At 41.0% G+C, this 26429-nt stretch overlaps 1 protein-coding gene and 1 long non-coding RNA gene across 3 annotated transcripts in view; one reads left to right on the plus strand and one right to left on the minus strand.

Annotated features, from left to right (window-relative positions):
• Nucleotides 1-320: 320 nt before the first annotated feature.
• LOC122564539 (cysteine-rich protein 1) lies at nt 321-18106 on the plus strand. Its single transcript, XM_043719595.2, has 4 exons — nt 321-468; nt 1545-1639; nt 9206-9260; nt 17449-18106. Exons 1-4 carry the CDS (start codon nt 426-428, stop codon nt 17526-17528), a joined length of 273 nt encoding a protein of 90 aa, XP_043575530.1. The 5' UTR covers nt 321-425; the 3' UTR covers nt 17529-18106.
• LOC148151822 (uncharacterized) overlaps nt 11218-26429 on the minus strand; it is a 68469-nt gene continuing 53257 nt past the window's right edge. For both annotated transcript variants that reach the window (XR_015759505.1, XR_015759506.1), the window contains 2 exons: nt 11783-11851; nt 11218-11687 (listed from right to left, as the gene is read on the minus strand). This is a non-coding gene — a long non-coding RNA (uncharacterized LOC148151822). The remainder of the gene's footprint in view (nt 11688-11782; nt 11852-26429) is intronic.

Below are 26429 nucleotides of genomic sequence, written 5' to 3' on the forward strand. Positions count from 1 at the left end.
ACACTTTAGATGTAAAAAAAAATTGTTGTTGGTGACGGAAATGAAGCATACCATCTTGAAACTTTCCCCACAATATTGGTTAAAATAGCATTCGAAATAAAAAAATGAAATAAAAACATCTGTTTTAAAAGCTTTCAGGAAGATTCCTGTCACATTTTTTAATGCTTAGCCTCCACATTAAGGGCTGGAAAACTAATAAGATTTTTGGAAATATTCTGATTGTGTTACTTTGTAGGTTTTGGTTGGCAATATATGGATGTTTTAGTTCAACATATCAGAGACTTCGTTAATGGTTGCCCTTAAAGAAAACCACATCCTGTCTTTGACGTTAAACACGTCACACTTGCTGCTTTTCCTGTCAGTGTTATGTATTTTTTTAAAAAACAGCATCTGCTGTACAATTGAATAAGACAAGATTTCAGAAGATGATTTCATACTGTCCAATTTGTGCAAAACCTGTCTATTTTGGTAAGTCTGTGTTCTTTCTAATATAGAGCTGAGCTGAAGTAAGAATTCATTCTGTAATCCAGTTGATATAGTTTGTTCCTGCTCATGTTGATGCAGTGTTGTGCAACACAACTGACATTATTATTTGACAAAAAATGGCAATAGTAATTAATGTGCGTCAACTGTGTTGTCCTCAAAGGATGTGTCCTTTCTATAACTGGTTGAATTGGGCCTCAGCCAGACTTTCTGAGTTGAAACAACACGTTGCAAAGATACTTGGAAACTGTTAGCTCAGCCATTGCTGGTGTGAAACGTATGTGAGATGTAAGTGCTTGGCTTGTGAGTGACTTCAATCTTTAATTGTTAAAGTTTTGAAATTAATCAGTACAAAGTAAATATGGATGTTGGTAAGATATAATAGAGTTAATAAATTTTCCTCCTTATGAAATATATGGCGGGGTCTTAGGCCAAGAGGAAATAGCCTGATGTTGTCAGAGCAGCTTATCATATGCACATTTGCGAGAAGGAAGAACTGATCTTTCTATCGATCAAATACTGATTTAATTGTCACAAAAGCAATGTATTGCTGGTCAAACTCAGCAGGTGTGGCAGTATCTGTGGACAGGAAGCAGAGCTAACTGGGAGTTCTGAAGAAGGGACACTGAACCTGAATTGTCAATCTGGTTTTCTCTCCATGGATGCTGCCACACCTGCTGAGTTTCTCCAGCAATTTGTGTTTCTGTTTCAGATTTCTAGCATCCATGGTTCTTTGTTTTATTTCTGATTTAATTGTCATTGCACAAAAAGCAAAGATTAAGTGGCCACGCTTTAATTTCTAAAAAAAAACCTCATCACAATGACACTTTGTTTCATTCACCATTTTAAAAGATGCACAGGAAAGTGGCTTCAGTTTAACATTGCTACAATAATTAAAGAAAAAGGATATTAAAGCTTTCAGCAAAGGAAGGAAGATGTATCTAGTTTCTAATGTGGCATCATGAATCAAACAAATATTGACATTTTTAAAAACATTAGAAAAAAATTACTTCAGATTTTGATTTAATAGAATCCCTCATTATCATTTTTTCTTTTTACAGCGGAGAGAAAGCGATCTTTAGGCAAAGACTATCACCCTCTTTGTCTAAAATGCTATCGATGTAAGCGCCAGTTAAGTCCAGGCCAACATGCAGAGGTATGTAATGTGTTGAACCTCCATCTGTCTGCCCAAGTATTTAACTGTTTAGCTGTATTGTGACTATAATCTGTCTCCTCAAACTTACTCTATATCTGCTCTCTCCTTTTGGGAATTGTAAGCAATCAGAACATTTGGGGCTTGCTTTTTAATCATGAACATCAACATCCTTTTTTCTCCAGTCTATATATCGATTTGAAACTAATTACGTATCATCGTTTAATGTATCATCTGGGCCAAAATTCTGTCTTCCCTCTCTAAGGGCATTATGGGTCTACCTACAGCAGAGAGACTGCAGAGTTCAAGAAGGAAGCGCACAACCACCTTCTCAAGGGCAACTAGGAATGGGCAATAAATGCTGGTCAGCCAGCAAAGCCCACATCCCATGAGCAAATATATAAATTTTTTTAAAATCTGAGTTAGAGTTCCATTGCTGAGCATTCCTTATTTACATGACAGGGTATCTGGGAGAATGTGATTGTCTTTGGGGTTGCATGTTTAAGCAGTGGGTGAATTGGCTACAGCCATTTTGTGCAAGTTCAGTTGTGTACACGAGTGTGTTCGCTTACACACCAATGTGAATGGATGGCTGTAATATAAGTAACTGCCTCTCAAACTGTTGGTACAAATAAAGGGTATTAATTCAATCACATTTATTGAAGTCAGTTCTTTTCCATGGTGAAAGTCAGACTGCACATAAGTGCATTTTAAAATGAGGTTTTGCACATTTTAAAGGATTATTGGTAATTCAAACCACATCACTCATCTTTACAAGTAACTCTACAATACCTCAGAATCAAATCCTTCAGAACGACAACTGTTGCCATATAAATACATTCAAACTAAGCTTACATAAAAATTCATGCTTTAAACTTTTATTCATGTGCACTTCTTTGTAATGGATGGGTCAAATTATCAATCATAAAAATGTGAAGATTAATATAATATGTAGCAGTATTACAGCCTCTGTAAAACAGGATAGTAATATCTCCTCTGTGTGTTGGTTAACAGAGAATACTCAACATGAATTCCAGTAGTTAATGTCCCATCCAAAGACTATTGAAGTGAATGCAACGAATTAAAAAGCAGGGGATTTCTCCTGATGGCTGAGCTAGCATTTCTTTCTCCATGACCAAACATATATTTTGAATCAGAGCTGTTTGTAGGGCCTTGCCAATGAGAATCATGGGGGCAGAGTCCTTGTGTAGATATTTTTAATCAACCAGTTCTGACGTGTTATTACACATCTCTGGAGCAGGTACCATGTCTCCTGGTTCAGAGATAGGGACATTACCTCTGCACCACAGGAGTCTAGGTGTATATTTAAGACTGAGACAGATAGACTCTTGACCAGCAGGGCAATCAAGGGTTACTGTATAGGGAAAAGGCAGGAAAGTGAACATGAGTAATGTTAGATCAACCATTATCCTATAGAATGGCAGAGCAGCCTCAAGGGGCTGAATGGTCTACTCCTGTTCCTAATTCTTATGGTCTTATAATAACCTGATCAACCTCATAAAATTGATTTTTGTCCTGATTGCTTTGGTAGTTGTAGTGATTGTAATAAGGTCAGCCAGGTGGACCTCATGGAAGATGAGTTCCCTGATTAGGGCTATTAATCTGGTCCAATCAGATATAAACAGAATTGTCAGACATCCTGTTCACTCTGAGAGTTGGCTCTGCCGGAGCTGGATCAAGTGTCAAGGACTCTCCATGCATAAATAAAGGGTGACTTGGTGATAGGATATCGGCCTCTGTTATGATGGTTATATATCAGTAGTGACAAGAGAAAAGCATGCGCCTGAAGAAATTCTCTTGCAACAGTCGTCTTTGTTTTGTGGTAAGCATTTCTGGCATCATGCTGTTATTTGGGAAGCTTGACTTGTTCAATTCTGCTGTTGAAGACAGAGCCCAGTATGTTCAAAAAATTCATTTATTTTTCTGGGTAAATGACTTTGGGACAGGTGAAACGCAACAAGTAATTCTCCTGACAGATTGTGGACCCACAGCTTTTTCGGTTATTAGGAGCCTAACTTTGCCTCAGGTATCACATACTAAAACCATTCAAGAGTTGATGGATTTTGTTAAGGAATATTACGAGCCTAAGACTTCTCAAATTCTGAGATGTTTTATTCAGCAATTTCCGAACCAAGAAATCTGTACTGGAATTTTTGATGAGGTTAAGATGATTGGCAGAGGCATGTCACTTTGGTTTAACCCTCAATGAAATTCTGAGAGAATGTTTGGTATGTGGGATTAATGATGTAACCATGCAAAAGCACCTACCAATTGATGCCCAACTGATCTCCAAATAGGCATTACAACTGGCTTAATCATTGGTAAATGTGGGCAATGGAGCATATGAGTTATAGGATATTCCGATGGAAGTCAGTCCGACTGAGCTTGGGGAACACCATTTGAGTGAAAGCAATTGCATAGCCTCAATCAGGACATACCCTGAACAGAGGGATTCTAAGTCAGGCCCCAGCAAAACCCCAAAACAAAGCCAAGCCTCCTCCAAATGATTTAAATTTTCCTCAGGATCTGGACTGGCAAGCCATTGTAGTTGCTGCTAGGATGCAGACTTAGGACGACAGCAAAAGAGACTCTCAGACCTAAATTGAATAGGAGAACTCATGGGCTGTTATCCACGAGCGGGCACACCCTAGCAAGTCCACCTACATTTGGCTTTGAACAGTTAAATTGCTGAGCAACATCTTAATCCAAACCAATCAAAATAAATCTGGTTAAATGATCACCTGGTTCTAATGGAGGTTGATACCAATACAGCTGTATCAGTGATTGCAGAACCAGTCTTTAACAAAATTCTCTCTGTACTCGAACCCTCATGTTTGCACAAGACTGTGGACCTATACTGGGAAGCAGCTGGTTCAGTTACCACTGATTATAGTAAAAGGCTGGGGCCCAAATCTGATGGGATGAAATTGGTTGAGAAAGATTCACCTAGATTGGCTCAACATTTTTCGATTAGAAATTGGCTGTCTGAGTAAAGTCCTTTTAAGTAACTGAAAGTTTTTCAGGAAAGTCTAAGGACCATCAAAGGAGCCAAGACCAACTTGTATGTTGAACAGGAAGCAATTCCACAATTCTGTAAGGCCCACCCAGTGCCATTTGCTTACGGCAAAAGTGGATGCAGAAATCAGAAAGCTGGAAACTGAAGGAACTCCACTCCATCCCAGATCAAGGAATCCCACCCCATCCCAGATCCAACCCTCTGATTCAGATCCATCCTCTTGACCTGACTTACCGGTCCATTTTCCTTCCCACCTAATCGGCTCCATACTTCCCACCGACCTATCGCCATCAGCTGCTAACTTCACCCACCTACTGCTATCCCACCTACCTTTTCCCCTAGCTCCACCCCTCCCCCTATTTATCTCTCAGCCTGCTTCCCCCTCCCCAGACCTGAAGAAGAAATCATTTGAACCTATCTAAGCTTTACTAAGATTTCGGTTGGAGTACTGTGTGCAGAATTGGCCTTAACACCACAGGAAGGATGTTGAGGTTTTTGAGATACTATAGTGCAATTGACTAGGCATGATTTTAAAAAATTAATTGTTTTCTCATTAGAACAGTACAAGTTATGAGGTGAGGTAATAGAAATGCTCAAAATTATAAACCTGATGGGACAGGGTCGGTAAAAGCAGGTAATTTCTCATAGCGATGAGGAATAGAATGAACAACAATAGAGAAAACATTAAATTTATGAGACTTAAAACGAAGAGCATAGAGACAGTAGTTTTCTTTTGAGTTAATGGTTGAGGTAGAAGTTTGGGTTGTATTTTATATTGCCAGGGTTGGAGGTTTGCGCTAAAGGGAAAGACTGAATAGTCTGAGGTTATTTTTCCTGGAGTGTCGGAGGCTGAGGGGCGTGTATAGCAGGAATAGTCAGGTCTTTTCCCATGGATAGGGCAGTCCAAAACTAGAGAGCATAGGTTTAAATTGAAAAGGGAAAGATTTAAAAAGGACTTAAAGGCCAACCTTTTCACACAGAGGGTAGTGCATGTATGGAAAGAACTCAGTGGAAGCAATGGCTGCTGGTACAATTTGTGACTATGCTGCCACTTTGAAAAGGTTATTTTGTGCTTGGCATTTTTGAAGAGAGATTGCAAAAGCAGAGGTGCCGAAGAATCTCGGGGGAAACAGCGAAGAAATGGAAGGCAAATGGCCAGTTCTCCCATTTCAGGTTTTAAAAAAATTTTTTTTTGCTGTAGCAGTCACAAAATGTTGGAGTCCAGAAGTGTTGCAAGCTTCAATAAAGGACTCTTCTGACTTGCTCTTGAGATCTCTCTCTCTGAACATTGTTCCTTCCTGTCTGCAAGAATCTGTTTGAATTTGCCTTTTTGCCAAGGGGTGTACTTATGGGATGTTACTATATTGGAACAATTAATTGGTAATAGTTACTGTATCAGATCGGTTAAGTTTGCCAATAGTTATTTATTCTAAATTCTGTTTTCTTTTGTTCGTGTTTCAACTGTAATGATTAAATAAATTCTGTTTTGCTTAAAGCCAAATGATTTGACCAGTTGCATAAAACCTGGAACATCCACTTCACATTTGCCTTTATAAGAAAATGATAGGGTTTAGGCTATCTTCTTAAAATATTTTGAGGCGGTCTAGCCTCAACTGCCAAGACAAAGAGCATAGTTGATGCAATGGTGTATAGAAGTCAAGCTTGACTGTGGCAGTAAGTTCAAGGTTCAATGCAGGCAAGCCACCTCTTTACCTGACATTTCACAGAAAATTGCTCTGTTTAATGGATCGTCCATTTTATAAGTAAACAGTGGTTACGTTGTTTGGAAAAGAAAATAAACATAGCTTAGGTTGTGTTAAACATGGAAGATCTCACAATGATTAAATAGAAATGCACAGTTGCAGTTTGGGAACAGGCATTTTGACGGAAAGAATACAAAAGACCACGACCAGCTATCCTTAGTAGCCACACACGCAGATGACAAGCAACATGAATTCGACTGGGACAATACTACCATTATAGGGCAACCCAAACAAAACGGCCAGGGAATTCCTAGAAGCATGATACTCATCCACAAACTCCATCAACAAACACATCGACCTGGACCCAATATACCAGCCACTACAGCGGACAGCTGAAACTGACAACCGGAAGCGGCAGGGACAGGCCACTATAAATGCCGGAGGAAACACCACAGAAGCGTTTCACAGGAGGCTCCCAAGCACTGAGGATGTCACCTAGACAGGGGACGAAACGTTTGCCACAAAAATTTCCAGCTCGGCGAACAGAACCACAACAACGAGCACCCGAGCTACAAATCTTCACCCAAACTTTGAAGAATACAAAAGAATCAAATCTAAATGGTAAGTGGTTGCAGAGCCCTGAGTTGCAGAGAGACCTGGGCGTCCTAGTGTATGAATCATTGAAGTGAGCTGGTATAATAACTAATCAGGAAAGCTAATAGAATGTTATCATTTATTGTGAGAGGAATTGAATGCAAGAGCAGTGAGGTAATTCTTCGGTTATACAGGGGACTGCTGAGACTGCATCTGGAGCAAAGGTCTCTCTAAGCTGTGTAGTTGCACATGGGTGCAGTCATTCCAATGTTCTGCACACGGTGACTGGTGTCCAAATACTGATTGCAGCACTGACTTCCAGTTCCAAAGGTCACTGCACAACATTCGGATGCCTCTGCATAGTAAGAAAACTCTAGGGAATGCTGGTTGGAGTACTTTGTACACAATTGGTCTCCATCCTTATAGAAGGATTTAAATGGATTGGAAGTACTTCAGAGAAGGATTTTTAGACTAAAACCCAGAGGAAGCCGATAGTCTAAAGATAGGGCTGAAATATGAAATTGATGAGCAGAATGTGGATGTCAAGGGAATATGTCATGGAGAGCAGAAAAATGCAAACTTTTTTTTTTTTAAGTACCATCTGTGGATACAGTATACTTCTCATCCAGGCACATTTCCATCTGACTTAAGACCATAAGTCTATAAGATATAGGAGCAGAATTAGGCGTTCAGTCCATCAAGTTTGAGCCACCATTCAATCATATCTGATATGTTTCTCAATCCCACTCTCCTACCTCTTCCCAATACCCCTTGATTCACTTATTAATCAAGAACTTATCTATCTCTTAAATACACAATGATTTGGCCTCCACAGCCTTCTGCAGCAGTGAGTCCCACAGATTAACCACCTCCTGGCTGAAGAAATTCCTCTTCATTTCAGTTCTGTAAGTTTCAATCAGATCCCCCCTCATCCTTCTAAAGTCCATCACATACAGACCCAGAGTCCTCAACTACTCATCATATGACAAGCTCTTCATCCCTGGGATCATTCTTATATATCCTCCAATGCCACCACATGCTTCCTGAGATATCGGGCCCAAAACTGCTCACAATATTCCAAATGCAGTCCGACCAGTGCCTACATCCGCAGCAGTACATCTCTGCTTTTGCATTCTAGACCTCTTGAAATGAATACAACTATTGCATTTGCATTCCCAACTGCCACTGAACCTGCATGTTAACCTTAACACATTTCTGAACCAGGACTCCTATGTCCTTTGTTTCAGATTTCCAAAACCTTTCACTATTTAGGAAATAGTCTATGCCTCTACTCTTCCTACCAAAGTACATAACCTCACACTTACCCACATTACATTCCATCTGCTACTTCTTTATCCACTTTTATAGCCTGTCCAAATTCTTCTGCAGCCTCCCCACTTCCTCAACACTACCTGTCTCTCCACCTAACTTTGTGTCATCTGCAAACTTAGCAACAATGCCCTCAGTTCCTTCAACCAGATCACTAATGTATAACGTGATTAGTGTGGTCCCAACACTGACCCCTATGGAAATCCACAAGTCACTGGCTGTCATCCTGAAAAAGTTCACTTTATCCCTACTTTCTACCTTCAGTCAGTCAATCCTCTATCCATGCCGGTACACTGCCCCTAACACCATGGGCTCTTATCTTATTTAGCAGGTTCACCGGCAGCAACTTGGGATACATTTTAATAAAAAAACTTTAGATCTTATTCACTTCAAGAAAATAATTTCCTACTGTGATTGGTGTAATGCTTACTACTTATGTTGTTTTTTGATGTGAAATGATTAGTTATAAACCTTGGCTAATGTGCCCATGTTTGTGAATTTAAAGTCATTTGGAGGAACTGAGTGCTATTGTGTCAGAGGAGTTGCCTTTTGAATGGGATATTAAATCAGGCCCCATTCGGCTATTGAGATAGATGTAAAATATCCTTTATGCTATTTGTGAAAAGAATAGGTAGCTGTCCTGATTAACTTGCTGCCAATACCTTTTCAACCAATACCACCAAAAATATACCACTGACTATTGATCTTAAATGTTGCATGCAAGTACATCCAGCAAATAGGGTGCTGTTTGTTATGGAAAATTTGACTGCTTTTAAAAATTAATTGGTTGTGATGAATTCTGGGACATTCTAAGGATGTGATAATTTGCTATTGAAATTATTTATAGGAAATGAAACTATTTCTCTTTATTTTGACTTGACTTCCCATTTTTTCAATTTTGTTTAGTATGATGAGAAGCCATACTGCAATCACTGCTACTTACAGCACTTTGGTCCAAGAGGTAAGACAATGTTTAACTAATATACAGGGACATAACAAATATAGACATGCGCAAAGACACATGGATATAGAAACACACATAGATGCAGTTGAGCACGCATGCACACATGGCAAGGCCAACATGTACTGCCTATAACTACTCTTGAAGGTTCAGCACGTCTGGAAGCATCTGTGGAGACAGATCAGCGTTAGTATTTCAGATCAAGGGACCTTTCCTCAGAACTGATGCTGCCAGATCTGCTGAGCTTTTCCAGTGACGTCTGTTTTTGTTTCTGATTTACAGCATCTGCAGTTCTTTTGTTTTTTACCCTTGAAGGTTTTTGTGAGCCATCCATATCGCTGCCTGTACTGATGTGATTCACTTCCCTTCTTCCTTTAACCCTGGATCAGTGGTTTAATATAATTAGTTTTAACAAACAAACTCTGTATTTTTCTCATAATAATGGTAGAAATGCAGCACAGTGGTACATGGTTGAAGAACGATAGCACTGTCAGAGGTTCCATCATTCAAATGAGGAAGTAAACCAAGGGTAGCCTGAACTCTAGGGTTCACACATGATCCCATAGGACTATCTGAAAGACATTATCCAGGTGATCCTGAACAAGTTTTATCCATTAACCAGTACCATGACATCAGATAACAATTCAAAAGTAATTCATTGTCTGTGAAACAGTTTGGGATGTCCTGAGAATATGAAAGATATTTTATAATATGTTGGTTTGTTCTTTATTTTTACAAATAGTTGGGCGGCATGGTGGCACAGTGGTTAGCACTGCTGCCTCACAGCGCCAGAGACCCGGGTTCAATTCCCGCCTCAGGCGACTGACTGTGTGGAGTTTGCACATTCTCCCTGTGTCTGCGTGGGTTTGCTTCGGGTGCTCCGGTTTCCTCCCACAGTCCAAAGATGTGCAGGTCAGGTGAATTGGCCATGCTAATTTGCCCGTAGTGTTAGGTAAGGAGTAAATGTATGGGTGGGTTGCGCTTCGGCGGGTCGGTGTGGACTTGTTGGGCCGAAGGGCCTGTTTCCACACTGTAAAGTAATCTAATCTAAAGACTACATTAACCGTTCACCCACTTCTGTTAATGCACTTCTGCTTTTTGAAACATTGAACAAACTATGGAAACATTGGCCTTACATCTCTTTATAATGTAGGGTGGAATATATATTTATTATTCAGATTCAGTAACATTGCAAGATTACTATTTATTAATTATATGTAATTACCCTGAGATTGTAGTGGTAGGCTTTCTTCTTGATTCTTTGTAATTGAGCAGTTTTTTACAGCACCTCAGGAAGCAGCAAGAATCAGCCATACACTGTGCAGTAAAGCCACGTATCATTTAAATGAGTTTCCTATTTTTAAATAGCTGGTGATTACAATTCAGTAACTAAATGTTTTTTTTGTCTCAATCTACAAATAATCAGACTTATCAAATTCAACTTCACAGCATGCTGTAGTGGAATTGGTATTTGTAACCTTTGCGTTAATAAAATGACAAAACATATATACTCTATGTAAAAAATACTGTATTAAACATGCTACAAACAATGGTCCTGCAAAACCCCATGGTAATATGAATCTTGAAGTTGTGGTAAGATTTCCAATCATCTACCAGAATATTTAGGGGCAGGTACCTCTCAGGTAGTCATGTGCCCACATTGCAGCGTACCTGACAGCCCATATAGACCAGAAACTCTAATTGCTGTTGATATTTAGGTGAGGTGTGGGGAAACTCCCATACCAATATAACTGGGTCCCTCAGGCTGCCACAGGAGTCATGAAAGGTCTGGCAAGTTGTCTTGCTGAAAGAAATTGGTGTTTTATTTTTAGAATGGAAAACCTGTTAACTACAAGAATTAAATAAAAACAAAAGGCCCATAACAGGTTTAATTCTATTTGAGAAAAAAATACAATGTTGAGATCAATGATTTTAAGTGAAATTAAATAGTGGCACCATTTTTATATTTGGAAAAAAATAATTTATTTCTAATTCGTGACATCATTTTGCACTTTTTTCTCTCATTTTGAGGAAAATATGTTGGCAGTTAGAATTGGTGATTAATGCTGTGTATTAGGTAGTAAGACACCTAATATGAAAGGCCATTTGCCTGCAGGGCAAGGATGCAGTTATATTACTGATAAAGAAACACACTTGTATACTAAAGGCACATATAGAAATACTCACAAACACACTGAGGCACATATAAGTATGTATGCTTACAAGCGTATGGTTATAAAAGAAATGGACACACAATGTAATACACAGACAAACAGGTGAATTATGTGATTATTGGTCAGGTTTCCATGCTGGGTCTCCACATGAAGTATTTTTAAAAGCATTGCAAAATTTACTTGGAGATGTCTGCCATCATTCTGAGATGAATGGTCGTCTGATTTACCTTCTTCTTCTCTACTCAGTGCCTTCCTGTAGAAGGCAAAACAAAGAACAGAAACTCAGAAGATTGTGCATTAAACACAAACCCTTCCACACTGAATGCCATGGTGTCTGTTAGAGCTTACATTGGTACTTGACTTTCAACCTCCAGCTTTCCACCGATCAAGGAATGTTGGTACAGAAGACAGATGTCTCTATAATGGGATAGGCAGGTTAATAGATAGAAATCGTTTCATACTTGAGTTCAAAACAAATCCTAGTGATCAGTAAAGTAACTCCACACAGGCCAGTATCCCATCACCATCACCCTTTATTTACACTTGGAGAGTCCTTGACACTGATCCAGCTTCCTCAGAACCAGCTCTCTTTTTCTTTTTCCTGGGGAGGGTAGGGACTAAATCAAAATAGAAGTCCCTGTTTTTTTTATTCTTTTTGCAGTACTGTGTGATTAAACACTCTTGTTTTTTTATTCTTTTATTAATTTAACCCCACACTACCGCCTAACTGCGGTAGTGCTTATTTTTTCCCCAGCACCCATGTGGTGTGTGTAGGTGTGAGACAGTGAAAGACACAAGGTGCATGAATCATTATTCAATTTCCACACTATCTGTCAGCCAGAGTTCTGAGGTTTTTAATCCTATCCAATCAGGGAACTCCTATGTTATTAGGTCCAACTGGCTGACCTCATTACAATTACTATGATCAGTTTTACTGTCTCAACTGAATATTATTTAAATATAGAAATTGGCATTAAAACAGGTTGATGCAAACTTTATGCTCCACACAGACCTCTTTCAAATCTACATCACCTGGTCCTATCAGCATATTCTTCACACGTCACAATTGTCTATGGGAGACATCATTTTGCAATGACAATAAGAACTAAAAGCACTCAATGTAATAAGATGAATTCTACATCTTTAAGTGAACATTAACAGGTTTTATACAATATAACTGTATCCAACTGTTGGTAAGAGAGACATCTTCTGGAACCTGGTAGACTCAGGTTTCAGTTCCATGGTCTGATGTCACTATGACATAACTCCTTTCACAGGTGCTGAGTAGCTATTGTAGAGCAAAGGTATAATTAATCTTTTATTCTACATCACCTCAAGTACTTTTGCAGTATTCATTTAATCATTAACATTTAACCTTGAAGATTAAACTCTTTATTCCTTTTCAGCACTCTTCCCCTCTTCCCTTTCACTTGAGACATTAACTCCAACAGTGTTCTCAGATCTGAAGAGTGCAGGAGGATGGCAGCTTGTTTGCAGACAAGAACATTTCCTGAATTCCATCAGAGAATAGGAGTGTATTATCATTAATAAGGAGATCAGGGTGACATGGTGGCTCAGTGGTTAGCATTGCTGCCTCACAGAACCACAGATCCGGCTCAATTCCAGCCTTGGGCAAGTGTGTGTGGAGTTTGCACATTAACCCTGTGTCTGTATGGGTTTCCTGCAGGTGCTCCAATTTCCTCCCACAGTCCGAAGATGTGCAGGTTAGGTGGATTGGCCATGCTAAATTGCCCATAGTGTTCAGGAATGTGTAGGCTAGGTGGATTAGCAAGGGGGAATGGGGTGTTACAAGGATGGGGGGAGAGGGTGAATCTGAATGGGATGCTCTTCAGAGGGTCATTGCAGACTTAATGGGTCAAAAAGCCTCTTTCTGCACTGCAGGGATTCTATGATTAGGGTTTAGAAAAAGTTCATGTGTTTCCCTGTATTCTGAAGGGCAATTGTAAGCCTATTTTTAAAAAATCATTTCAATTTTGCAGTTATCTCTATCATCAACAAAGGCTTGCTTTTCCTTGATAAAAAGTAATCTCTGATCTTAAACAAAGATTTGCAGCAGAAATCTTCCTCCAGCTAATCATTGGAGGATGGAGAATGATTCCTGGTAGACTGCATCTGCTTCAGTGTCTTTGTTACATTGTTATACTATATCAATGTTACGTAATATGCAACACTGTGTACATAGCTCTGCTTAGTAAGGAATGATGTACATGGTCCCTGTGATGCTGTGTCCAGTATAACAAGATGAAGCAACCATCTGCACTTTCGCTCTGACTTTACTATCTCCTCTGCTCTAAACTCAAAAGCAGGATGCTTTGAAGAGTTGAGACTTCAATCATGTTGTAGCATCCAAATGAATAGACAGCTTTGCTCTTGTTTCAGACATTAGCACAGACATAAAGCTAGGAATCTTACCTTGGTCGGCAGCAGGACTTAATTATGTCAAGGAGATAGTCTTCACTCAAGACATCCTTGCACAGTAAGTCAAGGGCAGCCTCCCCTATCAGCCCAGAGGCTTGGACACTGTCAGTCACTTGCAGCAGTCAGAGTCACAACAGTCTCTACATAATGGTGAAGAGTTAAATTTCAGGCAGTCCACCACCGACCTTGACTCTTTCTGCTGAATTGGTGTCTGTCTTTGAATGTAAGAGAGAGATGTATTCGGGAAGTAGAAGAAGGTGGGTCACAGAGCCATTACTATTGGTGCAGGTGACAGTATGTCCTGAGCAAGCGAGTAGATAGCACAGAGGGCATGTAGAGTTAGTGTTATCAGGGTTGGGGTGGGTGACTGAGTGGGGAAGATGTTACAGGCAATAAAGAGAATGTAAGAGCATGAGCCTTTGTCAGAGCTGGGTACAGTAGCACAGTGTGAGGTTTTGGAGAGAAAATAGTGACACTTATGGTGGCAGAATGCAGAGAGTCAATGACCTTCCTGCAGTGACGGGCTTTCCTCCAGATGATTGAGATTGCTTTAACCTTGGACCAGGTTGACATGGTCTGAAGTTGTGGCGCCCACTGGAAGAAGAGGAAGTCCCACATCTGCACCACCCTATCCAGCAAGTCTTCCAGGTCCCTGCCCACAAAACAAATGCTGATTTCCCCCTGTCTGCCATGTCTGGGGCAAATGTCAGGAACTGTGCAGGGTAGCTCTGGACTAGCAGGCTTGTTTGGGTACACAACAGGCTTTTAAAGATGGCATGTATGCAAGAGATTCTGGTGAATTCCTGGATATCCGCTGTGGCAACTTGTTCTGGAAATGGCGGAAGGCAAGATGAAGGTGAATTAGATGTTAGCAATGCCATCAGGGTGGGTTATGTAGTTAATGAGGTGGGTTCGGTTGAATACGAACTTGTGGCTGAAATCCTTACTAAACTCAGACTAAGCTGTAAAAAAGAGAAGATTCAGCCCAGTATCTCTGCTGGGTTGATGTCCACAGCATGAGGAGCTGTTGCTGCTCATATTGTTGATTCAAGTGAAAACTATTTCTTGTTCCGTGACTACTACCACAACACATCTCTTTCTGTAGCCATTCAGACTCTGTTAACAAATTAGACAAGAATTTTACTGGATAACTTCATAGTCATAGATATCTACAACACAGAAAAGGTCCTTGAGCCCACTGAATTTACACTGGTCAAAACTACCATCTAACTGTTCTAATCCCATTTTCCAGCATTTGGCCCATAGCCTTGCATGCCTTGGCACCACAAGTACATGTCTAATTACTAAAATGTTATAAGGGTTTCTGCCTCTACCACCCATACTACCCATTACTCTATTTTTTTCTGTCTTATCGTTCAGGCTGTACTTGAGAACTGCTAGTACTCTCAGTCTTGTGCTCTTATCCAGTTAAGATAATGTGATTCAAGACCTTGAAGAATAATTTCATAATCTTTTAGGATCTATTCAGCAGTCAATGGCTTAGTGGTTATGAAAACCTTTCTTTGGCAGAAGTAGCATCGCAGCTCAAGCTTTAGACTTGTTTTGCTGAGAGTAATGTCTACTATCTGAAATTTCAGCTCTTCATTACCTCAATGCATTAGGCCCTCAGTTTCACTTGCCCTCCTGGGATGATTACTGTTCCATCATATTGCCTGGACTTTACCATTGGTTTCATTTATCAATCACTGTCTTGAACCACTTCTTACAGATTTGCAAAGCTTATGATGTTGCATGCAACTCTGATAGCTCACTACCACCTTCCCAACAGTAACTAGAGATAAGCAATAAATATTGGACCAGCCTGTGATGCTCACCTCCCATGAGTGAATTTAAAAAAAAGTTTCTGATACTTCATGTTCACATATTGCTCTCTTTCTGTCATCATCATTCTGACAGTCACAAATCATTTATCCCCTTTAGACCTGACAAAGCCGTCATGTTGAATGGTGTGAAATGACTCATCAGTCTCATTGACTGATCTCTGTCCAGCAGCTATTGTTATACCCTTGATTTGCTTCTTTCTAGACAAATGTTTGTATATAAAGTGATTCAGCTTCCTGCAGTTAGAACACTGCTTTTCCCACTCTGCGCATGCTTTCTGTTCTTTTGTGCAACACCCTCCACTATATTCACATCCTGTTTTCTACCCTCTATCTTTCTGCTGGCTGTTCTGCAAATATTTCTTCCCTTTTTTCCCCAATATATTATTCCCAGTCTGTAACGCCTCTTAGTCTAATGCAAAGCCTTGTCTGTTCATTTAACAGTCCTTTGTTGATGACTGACAATCTCAGCACTTTTGCAAATATCGATTAGTTTTCTTGACAGTAGGTTTCTCCTGTCTTAGCAGATGTGCTCTCTGGCAGGATATTTTATGCCTAAAATAATCCTAACTCATCTGTCCAAACTCTCAAGCTTCATACAGATGGGTTTTCCTCTCCCCTATTGAACACATACTATTCATAAGTAATGTTAGTCAAGACTTCAAAGTATGTCTTCAAAGCCTTCCAAATCTCTATAGCCTGAGTCCTCTGCTCTGTGTATTTTAGAATACAACACAGCTTTCTCCAGCACCAATAACAGGGTTGCTGCTTTTAATTGCTGAGATTTACTATTTCATTCTGTAGCTATTTCATATTTTTGTCTTTGGGAGTGGCAAAAATTTCTGTTTCATATCTCCTTTTATTTCCACATTAAAATTCACATTTATCCTGACCCACCCAGCACTAAGATGCAGGCTGTGGTTCTAGTGCTTCCATCTTGTTTTCTTTCAGTAGCTGTCTTTTTTATAGCTAAGAAATTTCATCAATCAAGCTGTCACACTTTGGACATCATGTAATTTCTTTTAGTGGCTACCGCAACCTAAAGTGAAAGCAAGTCATAGCAGAGGTAAAAAAAAAATCACACGATGACCCCAAGCCAACGAGAACATTATGTATAAATGCATTTCTGCAGTCAGCCGGAACTTCAATCTGCAACTGTTCAGTTGCAAACTGATAAAAAATGGCTGATAACTATGAATATAGGCTGTTCAGAACACAGCATCTGGGTACACATCATCATTCATCTCTAAGACTCCAATGGGCAGCAGAAAGCATGTATTACAGTACCTCTTTGTGAACAGTCCTTCCAAATTCAAATGGGGCTTAGAACCAATGACTAAAATAAAAATTCAGTTGGGAAAACAGCTGGCTTGCAGATGCTAAATGTAGAATAAGTGAAATGTAGAATGGCCGTGAGGATGCAGTTTAGCTGAGATTTAAGTGACAACACTGAGATTAATTATAACAGTGTAGGAAATCTGATCAGCAAAGGTCATTTGCAAGCACCTAACGGCCACGCAGTAAATTCTTCAGTATGCTATTTTTGCAGAGACATTAACCTTTTTCAAAAAGACAAAATGAAATAAACAAACTGATATTTGAGCACTGTGGAAGAAGAATGTCAAGTAATATGCATCAGCTTCAGGGGTGGAGCTTCTGTTGTCCTGTCCTTTGGTTGGTGAGTCCTTCAACTATCACTTCATTCTTCTCATTAGTATTTCTGTTTCAATGTAGGAACAAGACGACCAACGTCTCGATCTACTCCTGGAGCAGCTGGATCCAATGTTCCAGTTGAGAAACCAAGCAGCACTTAAAGCCATCCTTTGCAGCTTCAGGATGAAGAAACTTAAGACAATGACACAAAGGGAAGAATTTGTACAGAAATTGTATGAGCTTTAGAAAATAATTTTCCATTATTTACAATTACTGCGTGGACTAAGATACAGACATTTGCTCTTTGAGTGTTTAGAATTAGAATTAGGTTTTATTGTCACATAATTTGGTTACATAATGTTGCAAGTGATGCCAAGATGGTAACTTCCAATGTCTGATAATAGTGCTGTGATCCTGCCTATATCTGGTCTTCTGGAATGTGTTTGTAGGTCCGAAAAAGTTTAGTTTTCATATGACAATATCAACACCTCAGATTCTTCACAAAATAACTTGGTGAGTTCACTCTCTCCCCATCTTATTGATCTGGTTGTGGAACATCATCTCATCTCTGTCAATTGGCATTAGTCCCAGTCATTTATTTTCAGTGTCTGGTGCAGTGACCATAAAGTCAATTATTTGCAGCAATGCATTAATAATATTTGCAATTTCATTTAACCTGTAAGTATTTTGTATCATTCTATAATTAAAAAAAGTGTATGCTTCTGCCTACACCCCTAAATTTCCTGTCATTTTCTCTATATGTCAATTTTGAATTCCATTTTAATGGAACGTCCTGATTTAAGGACAGGCCTAATTACTCTGTTAATATTGACACAGGGCTATTACAATTCTCTCAAAATTCCAATTATTATCTAAGGCCCTCCTTCAGCTGTCCTTTTCTATGCTGAACACCCACCACTTGGCTGAGGGAAGCTACAGCACCTCACTTAAAGCTGCTGGTTTTGTTCTAAATCTATCACATTTAGCACAATGGTAGTGCAACATAACATGATGGATGGTATTGGATGGCATGGTGGCTCAGTGGTTAGCACTGCCGCCTCACAGTGCCAGGGACCTCAGTTCAATTTCAGCTCTGAGCCACTAAGTGTGAAATTTGCACATTCTCTGTTGTGGGTTCCCTCTGGTGCTCTGCTTTCCTCCCACAGGCCAAAGATGTGTAGGTTAGGTGGTTTGGTCTTGGGGAATGCAGGATTACAGGGAAACGGTGGAAGACTCTACAAAGGGTCGATGTGGACTTGATGGGCTGAATGGCTTGCTTCCACACTACATGGGTTTGTTTGTTTGTTCTCCGCCTCTCTTTCTCCGCCTCTCTTTCTCCGCCTCTCTTTCTCCGCCTCTCTTTCTCCGCCTCTCTTTCTCCGCCTCTCTTTCTCCGCCTCTCTTTCTCCGCCTCTCTTTCTCCGCCTCTCTTTCTCCGCCTCTCTTTCTCCGCCTCTCTTTCTCCGCCTCTCTTTCTCCGCCTCTCTTTCTCCGCCTCTCTTTCTCCGCCTCTCTTTCTCCGCCTCTCTTTCTCCGCCTCTCTTTCTCCGCCTCTCTTTCTCCGCCTCTCTTTCTCCGCCTCTCTTTCTCCGCCTCTCTTTCTCCGCCTCTCTTTCTCCGCCTCTCTTTCTCCGCCTCTCTTTCTCCGCCTCTCTTTCTCCGCCTCTCTTTCTCCGCCTCTCTTTCTCCGCCTCTCTTTCTCCGCCTCTCTTTCTCCGCCTCTCTTTCTCCGCCTCTCTTTCTCCGCCTCTCTTTCTCCGCCTCTCTTTCTCCGCCTCTCTTTCTCCGCCTCTCTTTCTCCGCCTCTCTTTCTCCGCCTCTCTTTCTCCGCCTCTCTTTCTCCGCCTCTCTTTCTCCGCCTCTCTTTCTCCGCCTCTCTTTCTCCGCCTCTCTTTCTCCGCCTCTCTTTCTCCGCCTCTCTTTCTCCGCCTCTCTTTCTCCGCCTCTCTTTCTCCGCCTCTCTTTCTCCGCCTCTCTTTCTCCGCCTCTCTTTCTCCGCCTCTCTTTCTCCGCCTCTCTTTCTCCGCCTCTCTTTCTCCGCCTCTCTTTCTCCGCCTCTCTTTCTCCGCCTCTCTTTCTCCGCCTCTCTTTCTCCGCCTCTCTTTCTCCGCCTCTCTTTCTCCGCCTCTCTTTCTCCGCCTCTCTTTCTCCGCCTCTCTTTCTCCGCCTCTCTTTCTCCGCCTCTCTTTCTCCGCCTCTCTTTCTCCGCCTCTCTTTCTCCGCCTCTCTTTCTCCGCCTCTCACTCACGACATCAGCCACACTCAGATACACCTGTGATAGGGTGGAGGAAGTGAGGTCAAATAGATTATTCTTTTCTTAGTTTCTCACCACTTGCAAAGGACCTTAATGTCATGTATATCCTTCAGCAGTGGGCCACCTCGGTCAGTAATGGTGTTGCTGAAATGCTCTTGATGATGGACTCTCCCACTCAGAGTACATTTCACACACTTCCCCATCTTCAATGATGGGGGAGCCCATAATGTTAATGCAAGGCTGGAATATTTGACAAGACTTTCAGGCTAAAGTGCCAAGTGGATGATTCCTAGGGTCCCCAGCATCACAGGTGCCAATTTTCTTTCTTCTTTTTATCCAGCAGTGTTCTTACACACTTTTGTTTTTATCCCATCACCAAATCATCCATGGTGTTTTTCTTACCGATTAACAACCACCAATAAATCACGTGTTTTCCAACTGATTCATTTCACAGATGTCATTGTTCAGCCAATTTGATTCACTTCACATGATTTCAATGTGATCACTGCATGCACTGCCTTCCACACTGGCTATAGCCTTTAATATCATCCCAGCTGTAGTACTGAAGACTAATGCTCCAGAACCAGCTGCATGTTTAGCAATACTGACATCTGATGATGTGAAAAACTGCCCAGATATTTTCTGTCCACAGAAATTCACAACAAACTAATCTGTTCAAATACTGTTCCATCAGTCTACTTTTAATTATTATAGTTAAAAATCACACAACACCAAGTTATAGTCCAAATTTGGAAGCACAAGCTGTCGGAGCACTGCTCCTTCATCAGATGGCTTGTGGGGCATCATCAAAGTGTTGGGACTTGTTAAACAAACTTAAAACACCTGCTCTTGATGTCAGCTTGGGTTCCACCAAGGACATGGCTCCAGACTACATTCCAGCTTTGGGAGTGATTGATTGATATTGGATACAGCAAAAGCTATAGATTGCCCAAACACAGCAGCTGTGGTGCTGGAGAACTGTGTACCAGAACTAGCCATACCCCTAGGAGAAAGTGAGGTCTGCAGATGCTGGAGATCAAAGTTGAAACTTTAGTGCTGGAACAGCACAGCAGGTCAGGCAGCATCCAGGGAACAGGAGATTCGACGTTTCGGGCACAGGCCCTTCTTCAGGAATCCTGAAGAAGGGCCTGTGCCCGAAACGTCGAATCTCCTGTTCCCTGGATGCTGCCTGACCTGCTGTGCTGTTCCAGCAATAAAGTTTCAACTAGCCATACCCCTAGCCAAGCTGTTTGAGTGTGGATGCAGCAAAAGCATCTACCTGTCAATGTAGAAAATTGTTCAGGTATGTCCTATTCAAGTCAAGGAAAACAGATGCAATTTGACCAATTACCTTTCCATTTGTCTATTCTGTTGATTACAAAATTTGCTGATGATTTGCACCGAGTGCTATCAAGTGTCACTTACTCACCAATAAACTGCTCACCGATATTCAGTTTGAGCTCAGGCTTCTATTCTCATTATGACTTTGGTCAAAACTTGGATAAAAGCTCTGATGTGAGAGTGACTGCTCGTAACAGCAAGAAAACGTTTGATTGAATCTAACATCAAGAAAAATATATTTGTCCTTTTAGAAACGTGTCAGCCCAGGACATCTCTGCAGGTGTGTTTCATGGGTAGTGTCCTAAGTCCAAACATCTTGAGCTGCTTCCTCAATGAGCCTCCCTCCATAATAGGTCAGAAATGGGAATATTCAATAATGATTACACACTGTTCATTGCCATTTATGACTGTTCAGATACTGAAGCAATCTGTGCTACATGGAGGAAGACCTGGATGTCATTCAGGCTTCATCCATGTGGCAGGTAACATCCATGTGACACAAGTTCCAGGTAATCACCATGCATGACATGAAAGAGTTTAACCATTTAACAGCATTGCCATCACTTATTTTCCAACCATTAACGTCCAATGGTTTACATTGTCCAGAAACCTACCTGGACCTGCCATATAAGTATTATGATGGCCAGCCTAGATCAGAGATTAAGAATACTGTGATGAGTAACTCATCTCTTGATTCCCCAAAGCCTATCCAATTATGGAACATTTTTCATTCACCTGGATGCATGTCTTTGTAACAACAATGAGGATGCTAAACGACTTCCAAGAGCAACTTCCATTGATCAACATCCCAACCACCACTTTAAACGTTCCAGCACACTGTGGCAGCATCATGTACTACTACAGAAGGCACTGCAGCAAGTCACCAAGCAACTCGGCAGCACCTTCCAAACTCATGATTCCTATTTCAAGAGTAATAGGTGCTTGAGAACACTGCTGCATACATATTCTGCCATCCTGGCCGGAACTGTTTCTTCTCTATTGCTGAGTCAAAATCCTGGAATTCCTTTTCTAACAGCACTGCTGATGTCAGTATTAGGTATGGACTGTAGTGCACCACTAGCTTCTCAGGGACAATTAGAGACCTAGCCAGGAATGTTAATGCCCCATGAATGAACAAAATAAAAATCATTGTTTGGATTTAGCACACAATTTAAGGGCTATTTACAAATTGCTGTACCGTAAATGTGCCTGGTGCACTAAAATACGAGCTGGAATTTAGCCTTCATATCCATATTTCCATTGAGGATCTTGAATTTACAGCTGGCCCATTGAAGCTGAAGGAGGAGGATGGCAGGATGGGTCAAGAACTGAAGGAAAAGTCTCAGTGGTTCTCAAAAGCAACACCAGAGATCCTTATGAAGGAGATACAACTGAGGAGCGATATGTTAAATGCAGCAGATAGAAGATTTCAATGTGTTACAGCTAGGAGCACTGTGCTGAGGGCATTTGTTTCAGAGCCCCAACAAGATTAATGACTGTGTATAAGTGGTCTACATAAGATTCTATCTCACAAAACTTTTTGTCAAAATCTGTACCACCACCAACACCACAAACTTAACACAACACATCCACAATTTGACAATATGTTGAAACTCACTTGACACATAGAACATAGAAAAGTACAGCAAAGAACAGGCCCTTTGGCCCACGATGTTGTGCCGAGGTTTAATCCTAGTGTAAAATATAATAACTTAACCTATTCACCCCTCAACTCACTGCTCTCCATGTGCCAGTCCAGCAGTTGCATAAATATCCCTAATGACTCTGCTTCTACCACTACCGCTGGCAACTCATTCCATGCATTCACAACTCTCTATGTAAAGAACCTACCTCTGACATCTCCTCTATACCTTTCCCTAATATCTTAAAACATGTAGAATCCTTCACAAGTATGACCCACACCTTTAGACACCTGCTCATTGACTGTGTGAGACTTTACATAAACACACAAAACATATCTGCCAAAATATTCATTCGCAATCACCACTCCTTTTCCAGGAAAAAAATACTATATAATATGAGACAGCAGGAATTCACCAGGAGGAGGGATAGCCGAACTCCATCATGTCATACTCCTCAATCAAAGGGATCAAGGCATGCCATGCCCACAGACAGCACCTCCAGGGACATGTCAACACTTTAGCTTTCTTACACCTCCATATTTATACCTGAAAATTTATCTACCAAGTTCCAACACTGTCTCATCACATTTCATGTAGTGGCAAAACAAGATGTACTCTCTGGCCTTAACATTGAAGACTCCCAGCAGAAAGATCCACCCTTCTCCTGAAAGGAACTGAAATAGGAGGAAGAATCCCAAGAGAAAGGAGAGTAGGAGCTCATTTTATTTTTCTGCAAATGCTGGTATTCCTGCTCTCTCATTGTTATTCTGTCATTGTGCTTGTAGACATCTGTCAGTTACTCAAACTTGTAGCCTGAGGCAAATGCATCACAACTTATAGCTTCTCATGAACATTGCCAGGGTCATCTGAACTCCCGCCTTCACATTCACAGCAGCCATTCACCTTGCCTACTCCCAGCAATGGGTTTCTTGCATTCCACAGGAGCACCAGGTTGACAACACCACTTATAGTCACTGAGGGTAAGCACCAGGTCAAATGGTTTAAGGTTTGTAAGTGTTTTGGTTATTGTAATGTTTTAATTATTTTTAGTATAAATAGTGCGTGATGATGGTTTGTGGGTATGGGTGGTGGTGATCATTTCAAAAGTGATCTGCATAAGGAAAGATTTGACACAATTGGCTGCAGATGACAGACTCTCTAAGTCCTGGAAGGTATAGTATGTGACAAAAAGTCTGATGATAGCATATACCCCTCAAACGCATCTTCAGTTGCTGGTGGTAACACCCAATCTCTCATGACCAGCAGACAGTGGAGAGTGCAGCAAGTCACCAGTGACCTTAGCCATGGCAACAGAGTATGTTGCTTGTCACCCTGACACCACCCATGCAATTATGTTGGATGCTGAAAGATCTGTGATTGTTTCATGATGCAACTAACTGGATAACAGGTGTTTACCTGAATCATCCACAGCTCATGGTTGCATGTGAACAATACTTTGAGGGAGTGGAATCCCATCTTATTCCTGAACTTCCAAGTCCAAATGAGGTGCTTGCATTGCTACATGTGTGAGTCAACTGATCCCCAGTCCATGAGAAATCCTGCAATCCAGTTGAATCTGAATGGTCTGCACCTCTGGTCCTCACTGACAACAGGGGTTGTTACGTAGTCATTCCACCAAGTGTATAAAGCCACAGAGAGCTCCCTTCAGTAAAGGTGTCAAGGATTGTGAAATGTCATATTACATACAGCAACTTTGCATATGCCCATAGTGTAAAACAAAAGCTACAGGATATTCAGTCTTGACTGTATTCTAAGGGATGGGGTTTTGTTCCACATGCTCACTGGTTATGAGCTCACTGGTAAAGTGCAGTCTCTTTCCGTACAGGTCTTGGATCATGTGAATGCATGAATCATGCTCTAGAAGATGTTGGAGAGATAGGACCTTCTGCTGAAAGCTGTCCTTGATGTCCTCATTGTCTTTTCTGCAGAGGCTGATGTTATTCTACCTGACCTCATTTATTTCTTGTGTTATTCCTTCAGATTGGCCTGAGCCAGAAGGCCCAATGCCAACCATTCCTTTTCTCATAGGGACTTCTATCAGGTCAACATAGAACCCAGTCTCTTTAAATGAAATCCTCAGAGAATTTCCAGGAATTTCTTCCAGCGTAAATACCACTTTTTTCCATCTACGTAACATTGCCCAGCTCTGTCCTGTTTTGGTTCATCTGATGTCCAAGCCTTTATTCATGTCTTTATGTCACAAACAAAGAATTATGAAATTATACATTGTTGAAAAAATAATTCCTACTTTAAATGGGCACAAGAAGCTACAAGCATGGCTGCTACAGATCACCTTACTGGACATCTGCAAGTTCTAAGTAAGAGACACATGCCTGGGTATACAAAGTTTCTTGAAACACCAGAAGTTGGCAAACAGATATTAGGGGTATGAGAATCCAAGCTTTAGAGAGAACAGCACACTCGAGGAAGAACATCAAAGGAACTCAGTGTAATTAACTTCTTTGTTTTCGGAACCCTTGATTCCCCAAAATCATCAGAAACCTCTTTAGAAATGGCCTATAGCAGCTTGTGTGCAAAACTCTAGTATAAGACTCTAAGCAACATCCTCAGATCATTTGAGGGGCTGATGTGGATGGAGAGGGTGTAAGTGATTGTAACAAGGTCAGCCAGGTAAACTTCATAGAATAGGGGTTCCCTGATTGGGGCTGTCAATCTTTTTATGATTAGATTACATTAGATTACCTACAGTGTGGAAACAGGCCCTTGGGCCCAACAAGTCCACACTGACCCTCCGAAGAGCAACCTACTCAAACCCATTCCCCTTAAATTTACCCCTTCACCTAACACTACAGGCAATTCAGCATGGCCAATTCACGTAATCTGCACATTTTTGGACTGTGGGAGGAAACCGGAACACCCGGAGGAAACCCATGCAGACACGGGGAGAATGTGCAAACTCCACACAGACAGTTGCCTGAGGTGGGAATTTAACCCAGGTCCCTGGCGCTGTGAGGCAACAGTGCTAACCACTGTGCCACCATGCCGCCCCCAAGTCTGTTCCAATCAGCGAGGCCTGACTGACAGAACAGGAATATCAGAGGTTCTGTTCACTCTGAGAGCAAGTTCTGAGGGAGCTGGATCAGTGCCAAGAATTCTCCACATGTAAAGAAAGGGTGACTTGGTGACAGAATGTTGGCTTCTGTGGAGATATTTCAGGAGGAGAACAATTGACTGAAGGAAGATATAAAGACAAATATATAGAAACCTAATGCTGTTCTTGTTAATGGAAGCCAAGCAGTGTGTAAGCGCTGAAAACACACCAACAGTGGAGACAATGAAAATCTCCCTTCCAAAGTCTGCTGAGCTGCTGTGTCTACCTATACAGGAAAACATCAAGTATTCACCTACATAAGCCATTACAGCCACTGGATCTGACTTCAAAAGTTAAAATATTCTTTTCAGCTAAAAGGCACTCAGATAATGGACCCCAATAGTCTACCACAGAGACTTGTTGGGACATCCTCCTTATAAGTATTCTTTTGTCTTATTTATTCTTGGTAATTTGCATTTTTAAAGTTAATTTTATCCATTTGTTCTAAAGGAACCTTCAACAATGGCTTGCAATAGGTTAACCTTTAACCTGTTTTAAACAGAAGCTTGAGTATTGGTCTACTTTGACACAAAATATTAAAACATTTTAAAAAAGGATGAAATGAAACAAGAAATTAATTGACAGTTCACTAATGCCTTTGTGAAATACACCTAGCCTTTATGACTGTTAACTCTTGATTCACCCCTGTGCTTACTGATCACCATTGGCTCCTTGCTGACCAATGCCTCGA

This window comes from Chiloscyllium plagiosum, unplaced genomic scaffold, assembly GCF_037043375.1.
Source record: "Chiloscyllium plagiosum isolate Xiang-an unplaced genomic scaffold, Cpla_swu_hap1 HiC_scaffold_2, whole genome shotgun sequence".
Classification (NCBI taxonomy): domain Eukaryota; kingdom Metazoa; phylum Chordata; class Chondrichthyes; order Orectolobiformes; family Hemiscylliidae; genus Chiloscyllium; species Chiloscyllium plagiosum.

What these genes read in the sequence shown, in the direction of transcription:
- LOC122564539 (XM_043719595.2), top strand. Translation starts at nt 426, where the DNA reads ATGATTTCATACTGTCCAATTTGTGCAAAACCTGTCTATTTTG. An exon ending in GTCCAGGCCAACATGCAGAG is followed by an intron (nt 1,640 to 9,205) that starts GTATGTAATGTG and finishes AATTTTGTTTAG; the next exon opens with TATGATGAGAAGCCATACTG. An exon ending in ACAGCACTTTGGTCCAAGAG is followed by an intron (nt 9,261 to 17,448) that starts GTAAGACAATGT and finishes GTTTCAATGTAG; the next exon opens with GAACAAGACGACCAACGTCT.